The 13,092-nt window shown below is 43.2% G+C and overlaps 1 protein-coding gene and 1 long non-coding RNA gene across 2 annotated transcripts; both read right to left on the reverse strand.

Moving 5' to 3' along the window:
• Nucleotides 1-41: 41 nt before the first annotated feature.
• LOC109520069 (uncharacterized) lies at nucleotides 42-1,214 on the reverse strand. The gene is made up of 2 exons (XR_002169091.1): nucleotides 549-1,214; nucleotides 42-480 (listed from the first exon to the last, which is right to left on the reverse strand). It is a non-coding gene; the product is annotated as an uncharacterized LOC109520069 (long non-coding RNA).
• A 3,144-nt stretch (nucleotides 1,215-4,358) lies between these two features.
• adipor2 (adiponectin receptor 2) lies at nucleotides 4,359-10,809 on the reverse strand. The gene is given in 8 exon segments (XM_019876975.1): nucleotides 4,359-5,619; nucleotides 5,699-5,892; nucleotides 5,977-6,152; nucleotides 6,635-6,833; nucleotides 6,923-7,094; nucleotides 7,176-7,343; nucleotides 9,825-10,096; nucleotides 10,743-10,809. Coding segments are annotated over 8 exon segments (1,377 nt in total). The 3' UTR covers nucleotides 4,359-5,490.
• Between the last annotated feature and the right edge of the window lie 2,283 nt (nucleotides 10,810-13,092).

Here is a 13,092-nt window from a genome sequence, read left to right on the forward strand (position 1 = left end):
TGAGGCCTTCTCGCAAGGAAGCGCTTGGTTGTTTTTTTTTGAGGATTTGTATGAGACTCTGCTCATTTCGTCTCTTTGCAGAACTGGCAACTGTTTGTCATCCAGCGGCTGCTCCAGAAGATTCCAACCGACAGTCAACTGAATTTTTTTTTTCTCTTCTCCCCTTTCTTCAGATGGTCATTCAGACATTGGTCCACTACATGCTAGCCTGTGAAACCAAACGTCATCAACTTTCTCTTCCTCAGCCGGAGGACCACATACAGACATTGGCAAACTTTGGGAGAATTCCGCGCTCGTGTCAGTGGGTTTCATCTCAAATGGTTTCCATCAAAACCCCGTTTGGTGAATTTCTTGATTGGTGTCTTGCTGTTTTCCAGAAGTGACGTCACGCTGCCTGGGGAAAGGGTCTTCCTGGATTAGGTGGGCTGAAGTGCACCCTGGTTCCTCTCCTTCCTTGCGGTCTGCAACTTGACAAGGAACCTGCAAGTGAAATAAATGGTCATGTCAACAAAACCTTGGTGATGCATCATCCATTTTTGACCGCTTACTCTGCTTCTGTTTGGTCAGCTGGAGAACGACGTCCAGAAGGGTCTGAAGCCAACTTTGGAGCAGCCTGCCAACAAGAAAAGTTGCACTGGTGCATACATGCGCAAGCGCTGCAGCTTGGCGGTTTTTCTTCAAGGTCCGATGACTGCCCAAGAAGTCCCAGGTCCTCTTCCTCACTGGTGGGTTTCTTCTTGTCTAAAATTTGCTGTACCAGAAATGCGCTAAAATCCTTTTTCCTCTGTCCACTTCACCAGGCGGCGACTGTCGTCCAACTCTTGGCTTGATGCATTCAGCTAGAAGAGGTTATACAATGGGCAGTAAGTTTTGAATGCTTGACAGTTTTCTCAATCCCTTCTTTGACCCCATATTGTTTGTTGCGCAGGAGCTGAGCGTGATGTGGCCGTGCGAGCACTTGTTCAGAGTCCCAGACAACTTCTGTGCTGGTTAGTTTGATCACATTTCAAATTGCATTTGCTGCACAAGAAGTGGACTTGAGACTCACCAATCTCATTTTTGTCTTAGGTCCACGTGTTGGCCCAGCTCTGCTGTCACAGGCTGACTTCACCAGGCAACGAAAAGTAGAAGGCTGCAAAGTCATCCAACTTGGACATTTTAGGTGAGTGGTTTTTTTTAAACACTTTTTTGTAATTTTTAAACTTTTTTATTTTTTATTTTTGTAATTTTAAGGCTAACTTTTTTTTTACTTTAACTTTTTTTTTACTTTAACTTTTTTTTTTACTTTAACTTTAACTTTTTTTTTTTACTTTAACTTTGTCTTTGAACATGTATTCTTGTAAAATAAAATGAAAACAAAAACATCTCGACTTCCTTCATCAATGAAAGTGGGTGGGACTAGGGGTGTGGCTATGCAAATAAAGGAGCAATCCGATTGACTGGTGTGAGTGGGCGGGGCTATGCTAATGAGTATAAATTAGCATAATGAGTGTGGTTATGCAAACCTGGTGGAAGGCTGGTGATGGGCGGAGTTATGCAAATATGTGTGAATACAGCACTGTCATTGGTCGATTGGTCAATTGTGGGCGGGGCTATGCGAATAAATTTGCATGCCCTGCTGTGATTGGTTGATATGGTAATTTTGGGCGTGGCCATGCAAATATTGTCGCCGCAGGCGGAGTTATGCAAATATATATATTTGCATCGTACATTCTGATTGGCTGTGCTAATCCGTTGTGGGCGGGGTTATGCAAATAAATCTCCCGTTTCGTGATTTTGGTGCAAGTGGGCGTGGTTATGCAAATAAATTTGCATGCCGAGTTTTGATTGGTTGATCCCGGCCACTGTTGGCGTGGCTATGCAAATAAATTTGCATGTCGTGATCTGATTGGGTATGCAAATTAGTTGTGGGCGGGGTTATGTAAATTTATTTGCATGTCGAATTTTTTTTTTCGGGTGGGCGTGGCGTATGCAAATATATTTGCGTGCCGCAGCCTGATTGGTTGCTTCGAGGATGTGTAGGCGGGGTTATTCAAAATAAATTTACATGACGCATTGTGATTGGTCGATTTGGGCAATTGTGGGCGGGGTTTGCAAACAAATTTGCATTAAAATTCCTCTCTTGCATGGGCGGGGCTCTGTAAAGTGGGTGTGGTTATGGGCGGCAACCGGAGTTGTCTGCGTTTTTGTCCTGGAAGACGTTTGGCTTCTGGTCCGAGCAGGTTTCCTGGGTTCATGCGCAAACACCAGAAAGGACAGCTCGCCCTTTCTGGCCTTGAGCATCAATCCAAGAAGTCTGCTCGGACCAGAGGCCAAACGTCTTCCGGGACAAAACCGCAACAACTCCGGTTGCCATTCATAACAAGGCCACTTTAATTAAACTTAGTGAGACACAAAACATGCAGACTGATTCCAGCCGAACAATATATTGACAAGCATTTTTTTAAAACAATTTCACGTCATATGGGCAATAAAGCTTGACTCAACTTCAACACCAACACTGGCTGACAGGCAGTCCATTTAACACCCTTGTGCTGCAGTTGATGTAAATAATTTTATAGAATGCAAAATCCAATTCTTCAAAAATTGTCAAAGTATTATTCCTGAATATTTATTTTACTTTCAACCACTTGACATGTTCAGTCGCATCAGCGCCATACGTACACATATTGTTTTGTATTTTTGCCCTCTATGGACAATAAAAGCGGTACTGTGCTATGACCAAAACATAAATATAAATCTATATAAATAAAACATGAATTGGAATATTTCATATCACACAAATTTAAAGATGACACACGCAAAAATCTAGAAAAAAATTGTCGAAATTGGAACACAAGGGTTAAGCCAGCAGCAGAGGACACCACGTTGTCTGCTTGACGAAGCATGGACTGCACAACACTGACACACTTGGATGCTGGCAACAACATCACTCACTGCTTCTGAACATGTGCTTTGGAGAAAATGTTGGATCTGTCATTGTAGATATTAATTCAACATTAACCCAGGAATGCCATTTCAAAGCACAGGTTCAGAAGCGTTGACTGATGCGTGTTCAAATGTCACACAGTCCATAAAACTGAGGCCAAAGTTCACTTAAGTAACATCATACAGCTCCCCAAGCACACAAAATGACGCCCTGTGCTGCTGCTGATGCTGCTGCTGCTGATGCAATCTTGTACAGCCTGTTAGCCAGTGTTGTTATGTCTAACGCTGTCGTGTGAAGAGCACAGATGTGCATTTTGGTCATTTTTACAATGGTGACGTTCAGCCAACCGAACAATGTAAAATAAATCAGTAAAATGACCAAAATAGTCATTCTGTCTGGCCTTGTGAATACTTAATGAGTACTCATTGAATATTCAAATTTCGATTACTACGTTAGGGATGTACACTTTGACTCCTTATTGCTGCAAAACAACAAAATGAACGTCTCGGAACAGTTCATATGTTTTAGAGTACACGCGAGAGATCATTAAAGTAATATTTTTTGTTTTTACGACGAGCTGACTATTCATTATTTTTAAGAAAAAGCAACTGTAAACCGTCGTTTACAATATAATTCGCCAGATAGTGATCTATTATTGCATTCAAAACATATTTGTACTCCAAGATATCTCACATGATTGATCGTTTTCGACGGTCGAAATAAATTTCCATTAAAAAATCGGATTAGCATTATGTCTCGTTTGATTGTGTGGATGCGCCCAATGTTTTGATCGAATCGAGACAAGCTAAACAGAAGACAATGTTTATTTATTTTTTTAAAAGAGAAAAATATTCTTTTAGAGAAGCTTCCAGTGAAAAGGAGGAAAAGTTGAGCACGCGTTACCTTTGCACAACACGTCGCCACTTTTGCACGCAGACAGCCAGCAGCCGACTCGGAGACAACGTTCCTGCACTGTGGTCGTCTCCTGCGCATTAAAAAAAAAAATCCAAAAATGCCTGACTTAGATCGAAAGTACCAAAACTAACTTCGCTCACGTGTTGGAAGAACATCAAAAATAGGAGCAAACAAAATGCCAAGGCAAACAATGACTCGTTTCCGGTTTTGGTCCGCCTTTTAGTTCCGGGTCTCAGCTCAAAGAACTTGAAAAATAAATTCTGGACCTCGTTAATATGCGTCGAAAGACACGGGCAAAGTTTTAAATTACTCATCCTTAAAAAATAGTAATAAAAAAATATTTTTTTAAAAAAATTATGTCTCCTGTATTTTACGTGCTTGCTCTCGCCTTACGTCGCTCGATAAACACAACCTATACGGTGACCCTGATGTTTTGGCCATTTCATTTTGTATGTTTGAGGGGTGGGGGGCCCGGCGGTCTGTCTATCCATCCATTTTCAACATCAGAGTCATCGAATTTAACAAAGCGTCTTTTATTAGAACAGTACAGCAGATGTCAAGGTCTCTGAAGCAAACACTCCCATCACGAACGCAAAAGTGCGCGCGGGCATCCAATCTGCCCTCTCACTTACAATAAATTAATAGAACGTCAACACAATAAAATGAATCATGATGAAAGCAAATGCATATTCGAAGACACTCGCCCATCATTAACAAAGCGTGTTGATGTAAAAAAAAACAGATTCACAAAAAAAAAAAAATCTTTAAAACAATACAGGACTTAAAAGGTAATAAAGATAGATTGTATTGAATTATTTGATTTTTACTGATATCTTTTAATGCTGGCGTTTTATTTGGTTCTGCTTTCACTCAGAATAAAAGGCTTTTTTTTTTTATAAAAAGGCATAAAGGGAAAATAGATGAATGAAAATGGCTACATCTTCAGAAAAATTCTTGATCTCATCTTAGATTTGGTTTCAAGCCAAACATTTGCACAAGATCAGAGTTGGACACGTGGCAAATGTGAGGGGGGGAAAAAAAATCGTACTTTTCAACGCTTCTCCTTGCATATTCAATAAAATAGTTCCACTGTAGCACCCCATCCTCACCAACGCACCCTTTTTTTTTGTTCATTTTAATATATATATATTTAATACAAATCTATACCCCAAATTTAGAAATCTTATTTACATGAAAAAGATTTTTGTTTTATTTATGTAAAAGTGACACCTCACAGAAGCCCCTTGTAACCTTCACAATCAAGGAAGATATTCAATTTTTTTTAAATAAAAGCTCTTAGGTTTGAATTATAAAAAAAAAAAAAAAAAAACGGCATTCAAAAAAAACTAAAGCTCACGCACCCAATTTTTTTTAATAGAAAAATGATGCTTTCTTTGCAATATAAATCATGAAAATCTCCAAGAGGAAATGGTTGATTAATGTCCAGAGGTCTCAACGAGCAGTTCGTCAACCTCTCAAAAAGTGGCTTTCGAGTACAACGTGTCAGTTTGGAAATGTGAGGCCGTCCCGCGACATGACAAGCCACATTGTCCTCCTCGGAGAGGAGTGCAGCCGGCGAGTGTGCGCGTCGTCATTAAGACGTGCCGGCTCCCTGCAAAGAGGTATTGCCAACACACGGGCGTGTGTTAGAGCATTCTGTCGTCAGTGCAACCCGCTCCGGCCGTGTAGCGAAACTCCTGCAGGTTGGAGACACCGTGGAAGTGCACGAAAGCGCCGGCCACCACCAAGATGTGGAACAACTGGTGGGAGTGGAACTGGAACACACAGCGGGAGACACTCAACGGAGGCTGCTTTCAAGGCAGCCGGAATTGCATGCGTCGGCGCGCGACGTACCCAGATGTCGCACTTGCCGGGGAAGAACCTCTCCGGGATGCGAGCGGCGTAGAGGCAGGCTCCGGTGATGTAAAGCGTGGCCATGAGGAAAAGCCAGCCCATCTGTCCGATGGTGGTGGCCCTGATGAGACCCTCGCTGATGACAAAGTGCAGGGTGGGCACCACGCCGCTCAGCCCCAAGCCCACAAACACACCTGGAGCGAGACGGCGGAACACGCCATCAGAGACAGATCGCGACAACGTCGGAAGAAGGAAAAGGCGGCGACGTCGGCAGTGACCTGCGCGGACTCCTCGGTACTGTGGCGTGGCGAAAAAGTCGCACTGGGACACGGTGATGGCGGAAAGGCCCAGCACGCACACCACCAGCAGGTAGATGAAGCACGGCTGTGGCGAGCAGTAGAAGGAGTAGTAGAGCCACGGCACGAACGAGCCCATGATCAGGAAGGCGATGCCGCACCGAAATTATCAAAAAAATATTAAAAAAAAAAAAAAAAAAAAAACGTTTTCATATCCATGCCATGTTGAAAAAATATTTTTTTCCAAAATAATATCAAAGAAAATGCTCTCGTAATTATTGGTTTGTACCGTCACATGTCAGAAAACAGGCAAAAATGTTGATTGTCGCTTTCCAAAGGGAAAAGGAGATGCTCGCCAAAGCCTTATTTTGACTCAAAACAATCAGAAGACATTATTTTCTGTCGAGAGACTAAAATTCGGAGGATTTGGTGAATGATGAACTGCTTCTCATAAATAAAAAACAATTCATTTTTTTGATCCTCCAATACAGACGTGCCTCAACCAAACCCTTAAACACATTGTAAATGGATTTGAGCAACAACTCCCAAAAATGCAAGCATAAAATTTCCCAATTTTTATAAAAATAAAAACAGGAAAAAAATAAAGATTGCTTCAAAAAAAACATTTTCTTGAAGTAATGCTGGGTCTTACTTGGAGAAGACCCTGGACACCCCCTCCGAGTGGCAGTAGACGGTGTGGAAGAGCCACGAGAAGGACAGGCAGAGGATGGCGCCCAGGAAGAACATGCCGACAGCCACCTTCTCCTGGACCGGCGCCACGAAAGACATGTTGGGTCGGAACATGTACATCAAGCCCAGGCAGAGGAAAAATAGGCAGCCTAGGGAGCGGATGGACGCCGACACCATTTTTAAGCAAGTCGCAGAAGCATCACAAGAAGTAAAAGTCAAACGCGTGCGCCGGCGCCACCTAGCAGGTGCGTCCAGATGTTGCCCGTCTCGGTGTGGATCCGGAAGATGCTCCTGAAGCAGGCCCGGAATGAAGGCATGGGCGGCCTGTGACCGTGCAGCAGGAAGTCGTTGTCCTTCAGCCAATCGGGGAGCACGTCGTGAGGGATGACGCGCCACCGGCCCTCCCACACCTTGGGGGGAGGAACGCGAGATCGGAAGGTGACGCGGACCGACGGCACCTAGGAGAATTTTTTTTAAGGCGTGGCGCTGACCTTGTGGACAAACTCCTCCACCTTCTCCATGGCGTGGTGAGCCTGAAGAAGCGGCGTCATTCCCATGAAGCCTTCGTCGCTACTCCTCTCTTCTCGGGCCTCGTCTTCTCTTTCTCCCCTGGCGTCCTCCTCCTTTTTTCTCCTTTCCTCGTCGCACGTCGGGAGGCTCTGGAGGGGGGGGAGCGCACCAAGGGTGATTCGTTATTTGCGGGGACACGGGCAGCATATGTACGCGCTCAGCATGTTTCCGCCATGCCTCATAAAAAGCGATGATACATGTCGTTCATTTGCCGTCCGGGTCACGGGCGCTCTGCTGCGTTTTGTTTTTCGTCCCCCCCACCAGTGTTCATGGGTGCATGTAATAAGATTTTGCCGGTCGTCATTGGCCGCACACTACGAAAGGGGCACTTAAAAGCACCACCGACTTACGCAACAACAAGAGCGGCGCTCGGAAGCAGCTTGTGTATTAAATCTTAAAAATTCCAACACGTCGCCGCGCTGTTTCGGGCTCACCCCACGAGCAAGACAAGAGCATCGGCTTCGGACTTATCAGAGCATTTACAGGCTCACCCCCCCCCACCCAGAGTATGGATCGCACCGTGAGATCAATTAATTACTTTCACCATCAAATGCTTAGCGTCAGCCTATCAGGCGCACTCCGCGGAGATAAACAGGCACGAGAAGCGAGAGGAGCACATGCGTGCTTCAGATTAAATCCGGCACTTGATCCCAAAAGACCTTTTTTTTTTTTTTTTTTTTTTGCAAGCAGACACTCCCTTAAAAAAAAAAAATGTGCTCCCTACAGACTCATTAAACGTGAAACAACACACACCTGTCTGACTTATAAATTACATAACAAGCATGTCAATAAAAACATCTATTTATCTCTATCATACAATACATCATCTATAGACATAAAAAAAGCAAAGCGTGAAGAGTCTCTGACATCAGAATGCATGTGTGCAGTCAATGAACCTCTTCACGTCCTCTCTTTGTATTATTCTAACATTCGCCTAATAGCATAATTGCCTAAGTCATTTTTTCATTTTCGGTAACAATATCAACAAAAACAAAACAAGACCCAAAATAAATAAAAAAATAAATAAAATAAACTTTTTTTTTTCTTTATGTCCGTGTAGCTTCTCGTTCATTTTATGGTCATCTGAAAAGGTTGACTTTGTCGTGCTCTTTGTTCCCTTGTTGAAAAAAATATTTTTAAAAAATGACTTATGCATATATGCTAACGATAACAAAGCAACGGCAGCCAGTTTAATCTGCTTCTTGTTTGTGGCTCAGACAAAAAAGTAGTGGCGCCCTAAAATTGTATTGAAAAAAAAATCTCAAGAAGTGGTTTGAAGGACAACTGAAAATGATCCCATGTATGTCGCAGAAGCGTAGACATTCCAAGCAGAGATGAATGGAGACTTTTTTTGTTTTTTTGTGGGTCAACTAATGATAGACAAGCCTGCCAAATTCCATGTTGCTTAAAAATAAATCAATAAATAAAACTGGCTTCGGGGTCTGAATTAAAACAAACGTGGTGGGCACTCCTGATTGAGTTTTTTTTTTTTCAAAATAAATAAAAAAATAAATAAAATGAACTTTTTTTTTTCTTTATGTCCGTGTAGCTTCTCGTTCATTTTATGGTCATCTGAAAAGGTTGACTTTGTCGTGCTCTTTGTTCCCTTGTTGAAAAAAATATTTTTAAAAAATGACTTATGCATATATGCTAACGATAACAAAGCAACGGCAGCCAGTTTAATCTGCTTCTTGTTTGTGGCTCAGACAAAAAAGTAGTGGCGCCCTAAAATTGTATTGAAAAAAAAATCTCAAGAAGTGGTTTGAAGGACAACTGAAAATGATCCCATGTATGTCGCAGAAGCGTAGACATTCCAAGCAGAGATGAATGGAGACTTTTTTTGTTTTTTTGTGGGTCAACTAATGATAGACAAGCCTGCCAAATTCCATGTTGCTTAAAAATAAATCAATAAATAAAACTGGCTTCGGGGTCTGAATTAAAACAAACGTGGTGGGCACTCCTGATTGAGTTTTTTTTTTTTATGAGTTGGTGGCGCTTGATTTAAATTTGGTGAAAATAAATCTAAAATGGCGGCTGTGAAACTTGCCATGCTTATTATTTGCTCGCACCCCTAAACAAGATCCGGACGAGGGAGGACGGCGGCCCCTCTCAGAAAAAAACCACCACCTCCGGAGAACATGGAACATTACACCCAACTGAAATCGGGTCACGTGACCCCCGTTGGACCAATGGGAGGCGGGAGGGAGGCAACACAACAACACGGCGCCGGGAGGGAAGAGGCTTCACCCTTGTACAGTGTAACCCCCCCTCCTCCCCCTCGACGACATGTGACTCACACTCCTCAGATGCAAAATAATAAAAAGCAGCTGGCGGCTGCTCATTATGAACTTCTGACCAAGGAAAAAAAAAAAAAAAATCAGTCGAAGGCTAAATTAGAAAACAATAGTGAAGGCCTTGAACAATCAAGGGAAGTAAAGGGCAGCTTGAATGAAAAAAAAAGGGACAAAAAGAGGATGTGTAGATATTGTTGGCTCACATTTGTCCAGTACTTTTTTTTTTGTGTGTGTGTGTGGGGGGGAGGCAGTCAAATCAACTTTCCCCCAACTTACCCCGTTGCGTGAGCGGCACTGAGCGGTGCTGAGGTGTCCGTTTGAAGAACCTGAGGTGACTGCGGCGCGGCCCGGCTCCGTCGGGGCGCTATCGGCCGTGTGCTGTGCATGGCTGGAAGTTCTGTGTCTCAGCACGAAGGCCGGGCCGCCGGGCCCACTCGCCTCTCCTTCGTCCAGCTTGAAAATGCCGGGCCGGAACCGCACCCCCGCAGACGCTTGGACCCAACGGGGCGGCCGGGTTCTCCTTGGGAGCGCTGGGCTGCGATTGGGCGCTCACTCTGGATTTGGTGGGACGAAGCTGGGGAAAAAAAAACATCAAAATGGGAACAGGGCAAAAATTTAACAAAATCACTCAATCTAAAAACAAAAAACAAAAATGTTAACAAAATAAAATAACAGGGTGCAAAAAAAGTTGAAAAAAACATTTAAAAAAAGAAAATTAACCCTTTGAAGAGCTTCTGTTTCATTTCAATTTTGCACTTAACAAATAATCCATACGTTAAATTTTTTTTTAAACTAAAACTAATGCTAAAAATAATAAAAACAAAATTAAAACAAGGCATTTTCAAAAAATAAAAACCAACAAATGCTCTAAGAATTAATTAAAACCAACTGGGGGAAAAAAAAAGTCAAAACAAAAAAAAATAAAATATGCAGACAGGCTAACAGTTAGCCAGTTAACGTTAGCTTACGACAACACGCGCTACGCTCTCAGTATTCACGCATATTACAGCGTTAAAAATAAATAAATCAAAACCAAACAGTTCCACAATTGAGAAAAAAAAAATTCAAAATCGAGCCAAGACTCGGAAACCAAAGTCACGAGGGCGCTTTTGCGGCAAAGTCCAAATCAATTCCCGGGACGCAAACAAACGGTCCTCCGCGCACAAAGGGAAGACGGTCAAGATTTTCACTCGCTCTCATCCTCTTCGCGGAAACCGTGAACCCGCTCCGGGTTCATCGGCGAGCCGTGACCTGAAGCCATTGACGTTGTATTGATTTGACGCACCGATCAATCGTGGCAAACGAGTGATGGATACCACATTAGGTACACCTGATTGATTCTCGTCCTCCTTTTCACTCCGCTTACAAGAGAGCGTCAGGGTACTAAATAAGTGGAGTGTGCGTGCGAAGCAAAGACAAACACGTGAGTCATTGCGCTCGGGCGGTGGCACGGTGCTGGCGGCCCTTTGGGGAAGGGGAAGATTTGACTCTCATTGAAAAGCGAAGGGGAGGGAAAAAAAATGAGGGCAAAGGGCGAGTGTGGTCTAACTGGCAAGCGAGCAAAGCGTACGAAAAGTTGACACGTCAGAACTCAAGTGCGGCGGCTATCTGAGCAATCGCGCTTTTTATCTGATGGCAACTTGAGATACTTCAATAAGCTGATATGGGAAAAAAATTTTCTGCTCTTTAAACGTTGGACCTGCCGTCATTTTTGCAGTCGTGGACTGTCGAGACGTGACAAAAAAAAAAAAAGTATTTTCATCACATTGTTACCAGGAGTTGATAGAAATTTTAATTGAACAATTGAAACAACATTGGCTGGCCTGCCTAGCTAATTTAGCATTGTTTGTTAGCATTAAGCTAAGCGGACTTTCCACTGGCAAAGATTGTTTTAAACCCACCGGGGGGGAATTTTCTTTGTTTTATGTCATGTTTGAAAGTAAATGTCAACTATACGTGGGATTAAACAGTTCCGAAATTTCTCAAACACTCGGGACTACTACGCTACTGTATTTTAATGCCGGCAAACACAAGGTTATTTATTTTAAGACACTATTTAGCTTCAACAAACACGGCCGCCTCGTTTGCAAACCTCCAGAGCCAATTTAGAATCTGACATTGAGTTACTGGAGAGGAATAATTAACATTAAAGAGCACTTTCTCCTCGAAGTCGCGTCCTCGAAGAGTCGGCATGCTGGCACATCTCTGACGAGATTTTTCTTTTTTTTTTTTCCTTTGCCAAAGCCACTGGGTGGTAATTCAAAGGTGGTCAGTGGTCACACGGCGATAAAAATAGTGCGCCCTGATGACAAGGGAGCCGAAAGCTACGTTCTATATTAAGACATCAGCGCTGTCTTTTTTTTACAACATGAAACGGTGACACATCTGAGCGCGGCTCGCTATGATTACAGTCAAAAAGAAAGTGCTTCTGCTTTTCTCACTTGAGCGCAACGATGAACTTTGGGGCGCATTTTGGGGTTGGGTGCAGGGAAGAAAATTTCCAGGGATTTAAAAAAAAACTTTGTGGGCGTTTTTTTTTTTTTTTTTTTTTTTTGTTTCCTGTAATGACAGTTCCCAAAACCAAGCTGAGCAGCATTTCTGGCCCGGCTGCGTCATTACGCAATGCAGTACAAATGTATAGCGGGGTGAGACTTGCACATGGGAGTTGTGAATGTCTTCTTTGTGCAACTCCATCCAATCCACTGAAAAATAAAACCAACCAATTGTAATCCATAAACACACGTTCATAGAAGAATATTTGTTCATCAAAAACTTCTCCAAACACGAGATTGCCGGTGCCCTTGGGGGAAGATTAAAAATGCAAAATGCGTTTGAACACGCCATGAAATATCCATGTGCTAATCTCATGCGAGACAAGACAAGCTGGGCGTGTTGGTGCGCGAGCGGACAAAAGTTGGAGAGGAACAGGCTATCGGCTGGCCGGGTTATTAAATATTGACAGCCTGAGTTCATGCTTGGCGAGAAAAACAAAACAGGCCAAAGGTACTTGCAGAACACTGCAAGGACCTGCACTGAAAATGACTGATACAGTCATTAGCATGCATTTTCATTGCCCAAATATCATCTCTCTATGCTGCTCTAAGTGGAGGACGTGTGCATGCTTGAAGGGTGTGGGGGGGGGGCGGGCGGCTATGGTATGTTGTGATATCACATGTCGCTAATCTTTGATGCTCTCCACTCAGCAGATACTTACACAAAGAGTACACATAGTGCAAAGGAAAGCCGAACATTCTTCTGGATGTCGAAACAATCCAAGTTGATATGAGCCATGGCAACCCAAGGGAAACAAAGAGAAGCCCCAAATCCAGACACACTCCTGTTTTTGACAGCCACGCTGCACTTTTTTTTTGGAGAGGGGGGCTCACTTTTTTCCGCACACAAAGGAGCATCCCTTGTCGGCATTACGTCACGCCTTAGTGAAAACATGTCATGCCGTATATGATGCGAGACGCTCTGTTCTCGTCGAAAGGTTTAAGAAACTATCCCCCCCCCCAAAAAAATTATTATTATTTTTATTATAAAA

Source organism: Hippocampus comes, unplaced genomic scaffold, assembly GCF_001891065.2.
Source record: "Hippocampus comes isolate QL1 unplaced genomic scaffold, H_comes_QL1_v1.1 scaffold127, whole genome shotgun sequence".
NCBI lineage: Eukaryota > Metazoa > Chordata > Actinopteri > Syngnathiformes > Syngnathidae > Hippocampus > Hippocampus comes.